Below are 17,005 nucleotides of genomic sequence, written 5' to 3'. Positions count from 1 at the left end.
CTTCCTTTAGGCTTCCTCAATAATGCCATTAGACCGTGTGGGTGTTAATAGCCACTCTTTCTCTTTCCCTAGCATCCTATTCTTCATTTTCTCCTCCTTTAACCTGCCGTTTCCCACACAAATAGTAAAAGATTTTGACGGGGAGGAAGAGAAGCATTCACTGTGATAACAAAATTCATTTGGGTCCTGATAAATGGTAGGTATTTCAGAATACTTTAAAAATCATGGGCTTTGAGGACCAAAGACTAAAGGCGCACAAAACTCCCCACTTCTGACGATAGTGGCTGGAATCTGTCAGCGGAGGCTCTAAGCGACAGAGTAGAAGGGTCAAGCAATTTTAAAGCTGGAAGGACCTTGTCTAGAACAGCCAGCCCCTCACTACATAGATCATAAAGCGTCTGAACTAGAAGGGATGTTAGAAATCACCAAGTTTCATCTCCCATTTTACAGATGCAAGAACTGAAAACCAATGAAATGTGATTTGCTCCAAATCTAATCCCCAGTGAGTGACACGGACCTGCCTCAAACTCAGGTTACTTAATCTCAATCGTGTCTGTTTACCAAACATTTATCAAGCACCTTTTTGTGACCTGCACTGTGCTAGGTCCTGCTTGAGGGAGTTTGGGGATGAAGAATACCCAGCCCCTGCCTTCTGATGGCTCAGGATCTCCTTGCAGAGATATACACATTCTCAAATACTTATAATCCAAGGTGATTTGAAATAATAGAGTGAACATCAAGGTCTAGGAAGGACAAAGCAGGAAACAATTATTTGGCCATGAAAAGTTGAAGATTTTCCCTTTACACCTGTGCTTCTCAACCATTACTATCTTCCATCCCACAATCACTTTTTTTTTTTCCAATGGAAGGAAAACAAAATCTCTATTTGCTGGACTGTTGGAATGGGTGAGACCAGACAAGAGGGTCCTGAGCTAACAGGCAGGGGGACCCACACTAGCGAGGTGAAATGGTACGACTGTCTTCCCCCTTTCTTCCCACCAGGGCGTCTTCCCTGGTGAACTCCATAGGTTTCTATCCCACCAGACCGTCCATTAAGGAAGGGAGGAGGGACAGGCAGTGTTCTCAGAAGGGGTACATAAAGACCTTTGCAGCTCTGCCATGGGCAGGCAGGGTGATAGGAGAGAAGCAGGATGTGCAGGATGGTGAGTAGTAGAGCATCGGGGGCAGGTGGGGGAGTCACGCTCGCAGGAGACCATGGAGGTACAGTGACGACCCTCGGCAATGGTGGCAGAGACCCCGAGTCCCAACTGTTGTACCCCAAAATCTGTTTGAGAAGCCACCTGCTTGCTGACACAAATAGCTTCAACATCCTCTCTGTAATCTGGGTGACGTACCTCATTTGGTAAAGAAAGTCTGCTTTTTAAAAATATGAAGTAGGCTAAATCTCTGTTAAGATTTTTAACAAATTTTTGATCATAAGGTCTCAGTTAAAATGCTTTAAAAGTATGACTGAAGTTGCATGCTGTGATACACGATTGGTTAGATATTATTTTTCACATTTCAAAAAAAAAAACAAAAAAACAAAAACAAACCCTCCATATGTTTTTACCAGCTCATTGAACTATCTTGGCAATAAATAGATCAGCATATCTAGGAATGATTGATACCATATGATTCTTGGGTATCGTATTTGATGATGCTCTGCAGTGTTTCAAACCACCAAAACAGAAACCCACCCACCCATACTAAGCTCAAAACTGGCAGTTTTTCCCTTGATGGCTACAGTTAGAATTTAAACAGCATCATTAAAATTTTACAGGTGACATATCAGGAAAAATGAAGCCCACCAGTTGTGTTTCCTTGAAAGGGAAACAGTCCTTCATTATAATGAATGAAATTGTGTGCTAGGTATGAATGCTAGTGACCTCTAGAAAATGAAGCACTGACCCCTAAATGGATGAGAATCAGCCAGAGTAAACGAGGCAGAAGTTTTCCCAGCATAACTATGCATGCTGGCAGGGAAGATGCTTGTTATAATTCAAAGAGATAGAGTGGTCAACAGGGAACATTTAATGGGAACAAACATGACAACAGTGCCTAATATTTTTCTAGTCCCTTCTTTATCCTCGTGTTATACTATGTGTCTGGGTTTTAAAAGTGACACGTGCATTGCCCATAAAAATAACACATCAACTTGTACAGCAGAACCAAGCAAAAAGTCATTTAGAATATGGATATGGACACTGCCAATGCTGAGTTTACTCAGAGTAAATCTCTAGCTAAATCTGCACTGTCCCGTTGTGATAGCTATTAGCCACACTGAAATGGCGAGTGAGCATTTGAAATGTGGCTAGTTTGGGTTGAGATGGGCTTAAGTGTAAAATGCACCCTGGATTTCAAAGACTAAGCACTGGAAAGAAAAAAAAAAGTAAAATATCTCCTATCTTATATTGACTACATGTTAAAATGACAGTATTCTGGATATCTTGGGTTAAAGAAAATTATCCTTAAAATTAATTTCGTTTGGTTCCTTTACTCTTTTTTCCAATATGGCTCCTAGAACATTTAAAGTTTCAAATGTGGCTTGCATTTATGGTCCGCATTGTATTTCCGTTGACCAATACTGATCTAAATGAAAAAGTTTGCTAAGCAAAGAAGCATTTAGCAATCCCACAGAATTGAAATGTAAATTCATATTAACTGATGATAACACAACAACGTGAGGAAAACTGGTTAAGAAGTGACTGATAGTTCGATGAGTTGCCTTTTCCATTCCTTCTACACTGGAAAGTTTCTTAAAATCCAAATGTTTGCTTAATAACTAAAGGGAAAATGAGAAAGGCTGAAGTTCTGGGAAAGGAATTGTGCCCTAATCATAAGTTGGGCTCTGGAAGAAACAGAAAATCGTCTACCCCGAGCTCTTTGGGGGTTCTGGATTTTGCTCGAAGTTTGCCATTATTGAGAAGACAGGTTTAGGCCTCTCATTCTCTGACATTAATGGGGCTATACTTTTCTCTTAGGAAGAATATCAGAGGGCTCTCTTCCTTCCAGAATACGTGGTTAGAACATCACTGGCAGGGTGATGGCATTTCAAGTGGGAAGATATGGACCATGAAGCTATCTTGCAACAGGAGTGTAAACTTAGAGGGTGCAGTGTGTTCTAAAGGCACATTGGTTAGGAAGATTTTTATCACCAAGAGAGCTGTTCATTTAAATGAGAATTATGCTTTTTGGGGAATCCATTGGAGGTATTCAGTTTTCCCAACTTTCTTTCATGTTCCATTGAAAGAGATATTTATATGCTTAGGCAGAAAAAGTGATACTGTAAGTCTACTTTGCTGAGTCTCATGGAAATAAATGAGGTTTTAATAGGTCTAGCATCTAGAGAGGTTCTGGAGAGAGGCTGTCACCACAGAACAAACAAATGTCAGATTTTCTTCACAAGGCTGGGGGGAATTGTTCAGAGTATCATGGGGACAAATGCAATTCTGTGACAGATGAAGGTATGGTTTAAACCCCACTGACTCTGAGTCCTTATAAAAGCAAAGGGAGGGAGGGACAGGTGATTAGAACAACCGCATCACAGACGGGGCCAGCAGAGAACACAGCCATAAAAAAACGGTGCATCGAACCACCAAGGAATGTACTTGTGTGAGGATTAAATAAGACAAAATATGCTTAGTGTCTAGTAAGTATTCAGAAAACATATTATTTTGAAACCTGTCTTGTGGTATGAGTAAAGTTTATTTCACTGTACAAAATGCAAAGGCTCCAGAAAATTCACTGTATGTTCCCTGCTTTTGTCTAAATTCGTTTGTGAGAAGCTTTACTCACGCTTTAGCTGCCAATGACTCATGGTTAAATCATTTCACTCATCTTTTTTTCTTTTTTATTTTTTAATACAGTTGCAAATCATGTGATATTCTGCTTTGTTCTCTTTCCCCCCTAAGGAAAGCTAAGCAACTCTAACAGCCCCATTACCTTAATGAACTAAAGCCATTCAATGAAAAGAGTTGGTATTCACTTCATCAAATCTAGTGATGATAATTTTTTGAAAAGCTAAAGACTAATTCGTGGGGATTTTTTGGAGTCCTGTGACAATTCATATCACCTAATAACCTATGTGAGTGAAGGCTGGTGTCCAATGACTGCTAAGAAGATATAAGGAATGTTGCAGAAATATAAATAGGCCAACACTGAAATTTAATTAGACACTGCATAGGTTAATAATAAATTCAATTAATTTAGCTTTCTACCTATGCTAGAGAAAAAAAATACCCAGGCAAAATAATAATTCATTTTAAATGCCTCAATTGGTAACCTCCTTTCCTGAAGAGTGATTTATGCAGTAATTTACTGGCGGTTTCTTCATAAGATTGTTCCAAACCAGCCCTTTTGAAATAATAATAATTTCTGAATGTGTGTTGTGAGAGATATAACAAATGACTTCTTATTAATTTTCATTTAATGAGTTGCCTATTCACATGGTAATTTTAAAAAAATTCCCTTAAGATAAACAGGTTATAAATACTGCGGGTAACACTTCCATTTCACAAAAATCGAACAGGAAAATCTGTCTCATATTCTCTACATGATTTGAAGGTGAATCAGTTGCAGATTTTCTATACTAAATAGGCATCTATTTCTTTCCCAGTTAGCACAGCAGATCATTTTAAATTTCTCTAGCCAAGTGATTCAAATTGGTTAAAAAAGAATATTAGCAGCAGGAAAGGTCCTAGCAGGGATAGTACAGGGGTAGACAGTGTACAAAGTCAGGAGCAAGGTGGAAAAGCAGCTAGAGTTGGTTAAGGAACCCATGACACTGATCCCTTTTTTTTGTTGTTTTTTAAAGAACACAATGAAGATCCTCTCTTACAGCTTTCTATTTCTCCAGGTCGCCCCTCCCCTTTTAAAAAGATACCGAAATTTCTAGCATAAATATTAATATTTAAGAATTTAATTGCTCATCCTTTCAAAGTTTAATTCCATAGCAGCTCATTAACTATATGTTGCATAATAAAAACAGAATGAAATAATTAATAAAAACAAAATAATAAAAACTAGGAAGAGGAAGTCTCTCGGAAAAGACCGACTTATTTCAAAGGGTTCACATCTGTTTTAAAAGGCCTGTAATAGGGCAAGGCTCTTAAAAATAATCCCTTGCAACAGTTGAAAGAGTATGCCCAAAGCATTAAATAATTCAAATGCAATTGTTACTTACGTGAGAACCGAAAGGGCCTCGCTCCCAGCCCGCACTGCCTCACGCCCTCTCCGTGGAAAAGCCCGTACTGCATTTCGCCCATGAACTTGTCCAGTTCCTGCCCAGAGGCATTGACGAGCAGAGCCCCCGTTTTGCAGAGGAAGGTGGCTTTGATCCACAACGGTGTTCCCAGGGCTGTCACCACTCCGAGGGCGCACACGAAGCTTAACACCCCAGCCATGCAAAAAATGACTTTCTTTTGTTGGTTTGGCATGATGAGAAATGGCTTTTGTGAGGGTGAGGTTCAAAGACGAGACCTTTGCGACTGACGAGAAGTGACTGCCCCTTTGGCTGCATTTATTATAGTGGCTGAACGGACAGATCCCGGCCGAAGAGGCACCTTCACTCTCGACGCTGGTTCTTGTCGGTAGAATGCCAGGATGGAAGCTTCTTCATCACACCTACTTGACTTTTCTCCTTTTCTGCTGCTGCTTCTCTCAAATTTGAAATCTTTGGACTAAGAATCTGTAAAATAAAACTCTTTCACACTGCCTTCGAGTATCTCCTCTTGTGTCCCTTGGGTAACAAAGGTCTAAGATAACAGATGGAGCCCTCCGTGTAACTTGATAAATGCCTTCCCTTTCCCCCAGTCTTTCATCTGATTGGGTGAGTTGAAACTTTCAGAAACAGGCTTGGCTCCTATGGTAAATTTTCAGCAACTGGAGAAGCTCATATATTGTTGTGTTTTTGTTTTTGGTGGGAGTTGAAGAGGAGTTGGGACAGAGGAAGAACAAGTGTATATTTAGTGATAATTAACTGATTTTGGAAAATGTTAATTGGGGGAGCCTTGGTGGCTCAGTTGGTTAAGTGTCTGCCTTTGGCTCGAGTCATGATCCTGGGGTCCTGGGATCGAGTCTCAGGTCAGGTTTCCTGCTCAGCGGGGAGTCTTCTTCTCCCTCTACCCCTATCCCCTGCTTATGCTCTCTCTCTCTCTCATGCTCTCTTTCTCTCATAAATAAATAAATAAATAAATAAATAAATAAATAAATAAATAAACTTTAAAAAAAATGTTAATTGTAACAGGATAAAATATTGAACGGAGTTGGGTGCCCTAGACCAACCATCAGGGCTTGTCATCCTAACTTCTCTTCCCCCAGATCCATGATTTAGAATCAGTGTGTCAATAGAGAAGTGGATTCCAGTTTTTACTGGCACACAGGTACAAATATCTAGATTTCTAAAAGCTTTCGTTCAAAACGCTTGGCTGCTTCAGGATTATAGCAAGGAAATGAGGTTCTGGGTCTGAGAAGTATTAGAATCTATAAAGAAGAAAAGAGCATTGTCATGGAAAGAAGAGATTGTGCTCAGATAGCCGGCTCTATGAATTCACCATAGAAAAGCAAGGGTCCAGCAGAAGTCATCAGTTAGGGAGACAAGAGACAAAGTCATGAGCAAGATTAAATAGCAAAATGAGTCCAGTTACATTGTCAAGATCTGAAAACTAAAGTTCAGAATGTAGTAACAGCTTTTTTTTTTTTTAAGATTTTATTTACTTATTTAGAGAGAGGTGGGGGGAGGGTCTCAAGGAAGACTCCCCCCCAAGCATGGAGCCCTACATGTGGCTCAATCTCACAACCCTGAGATCATGACCTGAGTGAAATCAGGAGTCAATGCTCAACCAACTGAGTCACCCAGGTGTCCTGTAACAGCTTTTTAACTCAGCATTCCCAAAGAGATTTTTCCTGTTCCTGCAAACAAGATATAGGTCGTGAGTGTGTGTGTGTGTGTGTTAAGTTTTGCTGAATATCTATCGTATGCCACATTTTGTGCTAGGCTCTGACCTACAAAGTTAACTTTTAGTGAGAACTTAGTATATATGGTACATTGTTAAGTATTTTACCTAAATTATCTTATTTAGTCCTCATAATTACCATATAAAGTGATGATGAAGGTGATAGAAATGATCTCTCCATTTTATAGATAAGGAAACTGAGGCTCAGAGAGATCAAGCAACTTGATCTTTTTTTTTTTTTAAAGATTTATTTATTTTAGAGAGAGAGTGAGAGAGAAAGAGCAAAAGTGGAGGGAGGAGCAGAAAGGGAGGGAGAGGAGGAGGGAGAGGGAGGGGAAAGACTCTCAGGCAGACTCTGTGCTGAGCTGAGCATGGAGCTTGATGTGGGGCTTGATCTCACAACCCTGAGATCAGGACCTGACCTGAAAATAAGAGTTGGAGGCTTAACTGACTGAGTGACCCGGGAGCCCCTCAAATCTGGTCTTCTAATTTTGAGGTTTATATGCTATCCTAAGCAAAGCCCTTGGCCTTGAAGAGAAGACAAGCTCTTCATTTTGGATTGTGTTGGGCTGGGAGTAATAAGGGCAGAGTAGCTCATTATTCATTGCATATCTTGGGTCGTTGGAGAACACAGACATCTGCAAACAGAACTTTCCCAGCTGGTCAAAAGCACATATTTAGGCTAGTTTCTATTCTCTTGATCTACCTTTAAGCCTGTCAGCTTAAGAGAAATTAATAAAGGAAGATGTATTTTATGCCTTTGTCAGCATAAATGAGTCTCTAGGTTATATGCACTTTGAGGGAGACTTTGAGGTACAGTCTTGGACTTCCTGGCACAGCTATCCTCTCTTAGTAGCTGCCAGAGGCTGTCTTGTCAAAGATAGACAACCAAGTATAGAACTGATCCCAGAATGCCAACATCCCTTCAAGGGAGGAAGGGGGCAACATAAACCATGCCCACAGAAGGACGGGACACACCCTAGATTCCTCAGAGGCACTCAAAATCAGGGTTACAATATAGGTAAGGGTTTTTTTATTTCATGTAACTTGACACACACAATAAGCAACTCACCATAGGTTATTTGCCCTCCCAATGAATTCTCCATTGGATTTAGAATAATTGCCATCATGATCCACTAGCAAAACAAGGGTGCAGCAATGGCCCCAATAAGTGGTTATCTGGGGGCACATGTGCTGCGCCCACTCCAGAAACCCTAGTTGAAGATGTCTAAGAGCTGGCCACTCTTTCTGCCCACAGGGCCTGTCCCCGTGCTTTAATAAAACCACCTTTTTGCATTAAAAAAAAAAAAAAGATGTCTAAGAAGAGCTATGCTAATTAAATCAACATATTCTGTAATTGGAAGAGACAGAACATTTCCAAGCCTGGGAGCAGAAATTACCTACCTTAATCAATACTATTAATACATCTACAGGAAGGATATGGTAAGGAGGAGTAGTTGGCGTTGGACAGTGGTTTAATGAACCAAACCCAGCCACGTGTATGGTAAGTGGTCCAAGAATTAAAGTCCTGACTCTGGACATAGAGAGTAGTTAGATCACACTGGTTCTTACGTGTGTATTAGTCTATAGTGAAGTTTTCCCTGATCTGGAGAAACATGAGAAAAAGAAATAGAAGAGAGTGAGTTCTTTTATTGTAAAATTGTGTCCTTAATTTTTGTGTTCTTAAAATTTCCCTTCTTTAATGAAATAATGACAGTTGGATTTTTAATATCCTTACTTGGCAAATTAAAAAATTGGCAAACCTCTATCTGTTCCAAGTTTGAATGACCAACCAACTCACTGGTCTAGGATATGCAAAAGCATGGACCTCTGGGTGGAAAGAATGAGTCCTCGGGCTCACAGCAACTGGGTGGAAGGCCTCTACTCTAATCCAGTGGTTCTCAGCCTTGGGTGCTCATTGGAGTCACTTGAGGAGATTTTAAAAATACAAATGTCTGCATCCTCGTCCTTGAGATTCAGATTTATTTGATTTTAGAGTACGGCCTTAGTGTTAAAGCACCTTAGGTGATTTCAATGGACAGTTGAAAACTGGGGCTCTTCTCATACAGCTGCCTTCTAATTACTAACTAGGCTTTGTGCATGCAAACATGAACATCCAGTCACTAGAGAGGAATATTCCTACTGTAAATTAATAAACAGGGTACCACCATTCATAGCTCAAATTTCCTGAATTTTGTTCAGCACCAAGAGCACAATCTTGTCACAATATCCTGATGGGTCAGGTTTCAGCATATCCAAGACTAAAGACTAGGCCCTGGATCATAGATTTACCCCAAGTCACCATGAGAATGTCAACGGTGACGTGTCCTGCTTGTGAAGCAGCGCCTCTTGGGTCCTACGCCCACCCCACCTCCTCTCTGCAGCTTCCTTTCAAACTTCAATATCAACCACCCACAGCCTGCATAGTAGTGTGTGTGATCCACCCTCTGAGAATGATATAATAGAACCTGGCAGTCATTATGCTTGACAGCCTCCTTTTGAAATTTCATCTTAAATGTCTTGAATGACAGTGATGACACCATTTTCCTTGCAGTCTCTCGGAGAATTTGAGTCATTAATGTCAGCAAGTTTTCACCAAGTATCCTACTGAAATCTTTACTTCTCTCAATCTTAAGAGGAATACATTTGGTGACATAAGAAAATGGAACTAGGGCTTTCTACCCTCCCTCATGACCCCTTTCAGGTGCTGGCTGATGATATAATTCTTCGGTGTGACTGGAAACAATACAGACAAAGGAATACAATTGCAGACTATGCTTTTACTTTCAATGTAGCTTTTATGCCTCTTCTCATACTAATTTGGCTTCCTTAGTTTTTTCCCTTATGGTTGTTCAAAAGCAAAAGCAAAAAAACAAAAACCAAAACCAAAAAAAACAGCCCAAATCCAAAGGTATGGGAATTCTCACCTGATTCGCTCCCTGATAGTAAGAGCATGGTGCCATGAGGGAAGAGCACTGGGGAGAAAGATGTGATCCAGGGTCTGGTTCCAGATCCAACACTAAATTAAGAATTCCCTAATTTCTCTGGCATTCATTTTACTCATTTATGAAAAGAGAGGTCTTGGCTACATAGGTGATTCTTAAATTATTTTTAACCAGAGAAACCATTTGCTCAACTGAACTTTTGGGTGGAATAAGAGATAAAAATTGAGCTCTATACTGGAAGGAGTGGGGATTAAGGAGCTCTGCCATGGGATCCCCTAACCCTAACCCTTTTCCCTAAGAGCCCCCACTTGCAGCCCAAAAGTCAGCTCTGAGATGCACAATGATAAGCATGGGCCCCGTGATCCTTTAACTAAAATTTTTTTGCAAGTTATAGGATTCAAATTCGTCCATTTGCTAGATTATTTCTCTTTTTTTCTTTGCTATACTAACCTATGAGCTATTATAGAATATTGTAGTGCTTAGAGACACTAGATGGTTGATTATTCCAATTATTAATTTTTCGATTTTTTAATGAGAGTTTCTGGGTTTTTGTCCAATTTGTCACCGGTAATACTGATTTTGATTTTCTTCCAAATGGATCATTATACTCCCAAGGCCTCCTAAGAGGGATTCAACAAGGGTTTATCAGGCTTCCTATTCTAAGACAAGGGGCCTTTGTGAATCTATCCCATTTTTCTCATCTTTAAAGCAAAATCTGGCAAATTTGATTGACGTTTCTTGACTAATTCAAGTTGCTGGTGATCCTCAAGTAGCATTGTAATTCTCTAATGACTGTAAGGGGTAAAAAAAAAACACTCCACAGAAAGAATTGATTGATTTATTAGGGGGAAAATTACCACATGTGCTAGACCTTGATTGCAGCTCATATTTGTAGAGCTAATTGCTTGAACTACAGGATTAAAAGGGTTGAGGGAAGAAGAAAAAGAAAACAAAATTCTTTTGGAATACAGATGAAGCCACAGTGAGAGGGTGAATTCAGTGCAGGGATTTTCAGGGTTGGTGATGATTGTGAGGACATTTAAAGTAAGTGCAAGAGCTGGGCTTCCGTGACAGAGCAGCTACAGAGAGAACTGAGGTGGAAGAAAGTCGTCATCCCTGTCAAAGAAGACATGTGACACCCTCTGATTTGTCTAAGTTTCTTGTTGGTATCTCAGAGGCTATCTGATACCTAAACTTCAATTTACCAGAATCCTGACCTATTACAGGAAGGAGGGAAAAGTTACCTAAAGAAGCAGAGGAAGAAGGCACAATTTGAGACGCCTCCTTGAACAATAATCGATGGACCAGATTCCTTGTAGAGGGCAATCGACAATAATTTTCCTCAGTGATATAACGTGGGGGAGATGTGTTGCAATGGTAAACTTTGGAGCAGTTTGGTTCTGTCATTACTATCATTGTATAAATGTTTTCTTTTGTGTGCGTGTGTGACACTTAAAATACTGATAATTTCTCTGATGATTTACATCAAAATAATAGTAGCAATATTAATAGTAACAAAAACAGTAATACCTATCGGGGTTTACTCTATCTTGTGTGGTTTCCATGTACCAACTCATTTCTTTTCAGACACACTGGGGCAATTATTAGGTTTCCTGCCCCTCCTCTGTTAAGATGTTCCAGGCAGCAGGATAGCTTAATTTTTAGTCAGAGAGATTACAGAATCTCCAGATATATTCTTGTGATGAAGAACTGAATAATAGCACAATTAGGCAGATTTATATCTTATCAAATCTCTGGAAACGAGGAGTGTTGACTTACGGAGCTATGCTACCTAGAGAGATCTTTAGACTGATTCACCCATACATTATTATCCATGACTCACATAAAACAGAGACTGTATCTCATCCAAAAATTTAGCTTCCTATCAAACCTTTCTTTGAGCCCTGACTATGGGCAGAGACAGCTAAAAATAATTGATGATCAAAAGGAGATCCAAGATTATCTTAATGTTCCTAAGGATCAAAGCAACAAGATGTCTTCAGGTTTAAAATTGTAATTGCCTGGGGAATCTGGGTTGGCAGGCCTTCCTGTGAGAAGACAATTAGCTAGACAATGAGCTCGACAGGAGCCAACAGTGTGAGGTGACAATTGCCAAGTGTTACTACAGGGAGTCATCTGCCTTTGGGGTGATTGCCCAGCCCTGGGTCCTTTCTTGGTGAAATTCCTTCCACACCCTTGGATGAAAACTCTCTGGCAGCCACCTTTGCACTGTAGCTCATGCTTTCCAGCCTACTCTGGTTAGGAATAGATGTCAGAATCCATCTCCTGCAGGCTGAGAAGTGGTCCTGAGAGACACAAGGTCAAAGCATGGGAGGCCAGTCTGCAGAGAGAAGGAGGCAGCGTCTCTTCCCATAAAGAAGGCCTTGAATTGCTGTCTCTTCCTAAGCTGCCTGCTTGCTTTTTCTACCAGCTGTCACCCTTCTCCTTCCTAGAAGTCAAATGTAGGGCTCTGCTTTCAAAGCGTTCTTACTCTCCTACCTGTCTGTTTTCTGAAGTACTGCCCGGTTGTGGGTGTGGTGCCCAGGTGAGACTGGCTGGCCAGTCACCTGAGTGGACGTGTGGTAGCTGCCCCGGACCCCACATGTGGTGTGTGAGCACATGCGTGTTAGCACCCCCCGTCGCCAGGCTCGGGGCCTCTGTGTCTACCGCTGCCCCTGCTCTGTGGGGAGCCTCCATGCAGGCTGGTCTTGTCCGGCCCCTCCTTTGTCAGGGATGGGCACTGCCCTTTCTTACAGTCACTACCTCACAGGCGCCCAGGGCCTCACCCTCCAGCCCTAGAGGAATCACAAGAATCTGGATCTCTGAACTTCCTGGGATTGACTTCAAGGAGAGGAGCAGAGTTCTGGAGCACAGCCTGGCGAGATCCTGTGGATCTACTTCTGGCCAGCGTGCCATGAGAAGGACTGTGGAACAGTGTGATTATGGGACTTGACTTCCATTCTGGGCTCTAGCTCCAGCTGATGCTCCCAGTACAGCCTCTCCTGAGTATCGTGTCCCTCCCTCTTCTTCGCTTTCCCAGACTACAGTGTCCCTTAGCAAATCTGCAAGGGGTATGCGTGCCCTACTCAGATCTGACTCTTTCTGCCCCAACTCAGGGAAGAGCGCACATGAATTGATCCTTCAAATATCTTTCCTTCTACCACAGCTACTCATATCCTCCCTCTCTCTCTTTCTCTCTTTCTTCTTTGGTTTAATTAGCAAAAGTAAATATTTCATCCATCCATGAGAAGACCCTGAATGAAGTGCGTATTTATGCACCTTAGAAAAACAATACTGTCCCCTTGGATGGTAAAATATAGGCTAGTCACTAGGGCATGAAGTGTTAAAACTAAACATTTTAAACCTGGTGGCCAAGACATTTCATTAAGTGCTTATAAAGCAAGGCAAAATTTCAAGATTAAAATTTCCTTTCCAGGAAATTCAGATTGAAATGAATATAAGATCTTTATTAATTTGCTGATTCCTCTGTATATTCTCTGTGCATGGTCCTTATTTGAAAAAATAATAAAGGCAGACTGTAGACAAAGCAACCTAGAGGGCTATGAATGCCTTATCTTTAAAGTCTCTTTCCAGGGGTGCCTGGGTGGCTCAGTCGGTTAAGCGTCCAACTCTTGATTTCAGCTCAGGTCATGATCTCAGGGTTGTGAGATGAGCCCCACGACAGACTCTTCACTGAGCATGGAAGCTGCTTAAGATTCTCTCTCTCCCTCTGCCCCTCCTCCTCGCTCTCTGCTTAATTAATTAATTAATTAATTAAAAAGTGTCTTTCCAAGATGGCAACCACAGATGGGTTAAGGGGTGGTGAGTGCTGGGAAACCCAAGGTGGACTGGGAATACCCTGAGGAATTACCATACTTGGGAGCCAAAACTCTTTGACTTGTCATGTGCTGAAAATCACCAGTAAGCCAGATCAGACATGACACTGTGTCTTTAAATGATGGAAAATGCCTGGGTTCTGAGCCATGGGCACTACTAAGGATAGAGGAACATTGAATGAATCTGGGATCTTTAGGAAGAAAAACCAAGCTGCACTCCTCGCTCGCCTTCACTTCTATTGGAATGAAACCTAGGCTAGCCAGTGACTTCTTTATAGTAATGGCACAGAGATGTTTTATTGTTATGTAAAAGATTATTTTAACAAAGATATTTAAAAAAGAAAAACCACACTGTAGGGGAGCCTGGGTGGCTTCCTTTGTTAAACTGCGCTCTTGATTTTGGCTCAGGTCATGATCTCAGGGTCCTGGGATTGAGCCCCAGGTCAGGCTCCACGCTCATCGGGGAGTCTGCTTAAGGATTCTCTCTCTCCCACTCCCTCTGTCCCGCCCCTGGCTCTCCTTCACTCTTTCTCTCTCTCTCTCAAATAAATAAATCTCAAAAAAAAAAAAATTAAAACAAAAGAAAAAGAACAACCACACTATGTTGAAAAATTAGAAATTTAGTATAGATCTAAATGTAAAGCCTAAAATATAGAACTTCTAGATAAAAACATAAGAGAAAATCTTTGTGACCTTCAGTTAGGTGAAGAGTTCTTAGACAAAAAGAGTATGAACAATAAAGTTAAGAACAAATTGATAAAATTTTCTGCTCTTTGAAAAGCACTAAAAAAAATGAAAAAGTAAGCCACAGACTGGGATAAAATACATAAAAGATACATATCTAATAAAGAATTTGTGTACAGAATATATACAAAAAAGAACCTCAAAACTCAGAAAACAAACACCCCAATTTTTAAAAAGTGAACAAAATATTTTAATAGACACTTCATCAAAAAAGACATACAGGTGACAAATAATCCCATGAAAAGATGCTCAATATCATTAGTCAAAATAAAACCACAATAGAATATCACAACCCACTTATTAGGTTTTTATTTATTTATTTATTTATTTATTTATTTGAGAGAGAGAGAGAATGAGAGACAGAGAGCATGAGAGGGAAGAGGGCAGAGGGAGAAGCAGACCCCCTGCTGAGCAGGGAGCCCGATGTGGGACTCGATCCTGGGACTCCAGGATCATGACCTGAGCCGAAGGCAGTCGCTTAACCAACTGAGCCACCCAGGCGCCCTCACAACCCACTTATTAAGATGAGTTAAATTAGAAAACAATAACAACCTGACAACACCAAGTCCTGGCAAGAATGCAAAACAACTGGAACTCTTATGTGTGTTGATGGGATTGCAGAATGGCACGGCCGCTTTGGGAAAGAGTTTTAGCAGTTCCTTAAAAATGTAAACATATACTTGTAATATAACCCAATAATCCTACTCCAGATATTTACCAAAGAGAACTGAAAGCATATGGCTGCGTAAAAACTTTCACACAAATGTTTATAGTGGTTTTATTTATAATCGCCCCCAAATGGAGATAACACAAATGTCCACCGACTGTGAATGGATAAACAAGCTGTGGTACATCTGTACAACAGAATACTACTCAGGAATAAAAAGGAACAAAGGACTGACACATGCACCAAAATGGGTGAATACCGAATGTTTTCTGCCAAGTGAAAGAAGAGAGACTCAACTGTATGACTTCATTTATAGGACATCTGAAAAGGCAAAACTATTGGGACAAAAATTTTATCAGTAATTATCAGGGGCTGCAGGTGCCTGGGTGGCTCAGTCCATTAGCGTCTGCCTTCGGTTCAGGTCATGATCCCGGGGTTCTGGGATCGAGCCCTGCGTTGGGCTCCTTGCTCAGTGGGAAGCCTTCTTCCCCCTCTCCCTCTCCCTCTGCCTCTGCTCCTCCCCCCGCCCCCCCCCCCCGCTTGTGCTCTCTTTCTCTTTCTCAAATAAATAAATAAAATCTAAAAAAAAATAATAAAATCACGGGCTGGAAAAGAGGGGAAGATGTTGACTCTTAAGGGGCAGGAGGGAACTTTGTGGGATGATGATCATGGTGGGGTAACATGCCTGAAAACTTCTGTTAAAATTTCTGGAACTGTATACCTCAAAAGGGAGAATTCCACTACATGTAAATTAAACCCTAAAAAGGGAACACAATTTGAATATCTTAGAATGCCAACATTCAGCATATAGCTCTCCAGATATTTTCTCATGCAAGAAGTTAAACATGAATTAACCTCTTTCTTAGAATAGAAAAACAAGATAGACTAGTCAACTTAATATTTTGCTTAACAGAGTTATCGTATACGCTACTACGTACAGGAATCACTGCTTCCAAAAGAATTATAATTCAAGAAATCTTTCTTTGTTCTACTATAAATATTCAGTGTGTTTTGGCAGACCTGGCACAGTCAGAAGACCTGGGTTGGACTATGCATGTCCTGTGACTAACTCACCCAGTGACCATGGGCAAGTAGCTTTCCTCCTGGGTGTTTATTTTTTTTCTACTTCCCACAAGTAGATTTGACGTGATTCATTCTTCTTCTTCTTTTTTTTTTTTTAAGATTTTATTTATTTATTTGGGAGAGAAAGAATGAGCAGGGGGGGAGGACAGAAGGAGAGGGAGAAGCAGACTCCCCACTGAGCAGGGAACCTGACGTGGGGCTCGATCCCAGGACCCTGGGATCATGACCTGCACCCAAGGCAGACCCTTAACTGACTGAGCCACCCAAGCACTCCAACATGATTCATACTTCTTAACCTTTTCTCTGTCTGTATGGGAGCAAATAAGGAACACTGTCATTGGAAAGAGCTTTCATCTGCTCAATCCTGAGCCTTTCCCTTCTCATTTATGGTACCCTTGTCTCCCCTCAGATCAGGCCAAAACTCAAAGAGTTGTTCTTGATTTTTGCTACCACCCCCTCCTCTGCCATATTCAATCTATCAATACCTTCTTTCAGTGCCACCTCCAAAATGTATCCTGATGCTGACAATGTGTTACTGTCTCCCCTGCTATCACACTCGTGTTGGTCGCTATTGTCTCTGGCCTGGCCTCTTAACTTCTCTCCCTTGTGCAATTCATTCTCAACTCAAGAGACACAGTGATCCTTTATAAATGTAAGTGTAAATCAGATCTCACCACACTCCTGGTGGATGCATTCCGGTGACTTCCCATTGCCCTTGTAGTACAATCGGGACTCTACTGTGGCCTACAAACCCCCGGATGGCCCAGCCTATCTACC

At 41.1% G+C, this 17,005-nt stretch overlaps 1 protein-coding gene across 1 annotated transcript in view; it reads right to left on the bottom strand.

Moving 5' to 3' along the window:
• CLRN1 (clarin 1) overlaps positions 1-5,436 on the bottom strand; it is a 35,622-nt gene extending 30,186 nt beyond the window's left edge. The window contains exon 1 of the mRNA XM_045863704.2: positions 5,183-5,436. Within this exon, the coding sequence (XP_045719660.1) occupies positions 5,183-5,435 (253 nt within the window). The 5' untranslated portion in view covers position 5,436. The remainder of the gene's footprint in view (positions 1-5,182) is intronic.
• Between the last annotated feature and the right edge of the window lie 11,569 nt (positions 5,437-17,005).

Source organism: Mirounga angustirostris, unplaced genomic scaffold, assembly GCF_029215605.1.
Source record: "Mirounga angustirostris isolate CCGP_5_RB_7025 unplaced genomic scaffold, mMirAng1.0.hap1 SCAF_1, whole genome shotgun sequence".
Taxonomy (NCBI): domain Eukaryota; kingdom Metazoa; phylum Chordata; class Mammalia; order Carnivora; family Phocidae; genus Mirounga; species Mirounga angustirostris.
The sequence above is the reverse complement of the archived record's forward strand: the minus strand, read 5'-3'. Positions and strand labels throughout refer to the sequence as shown.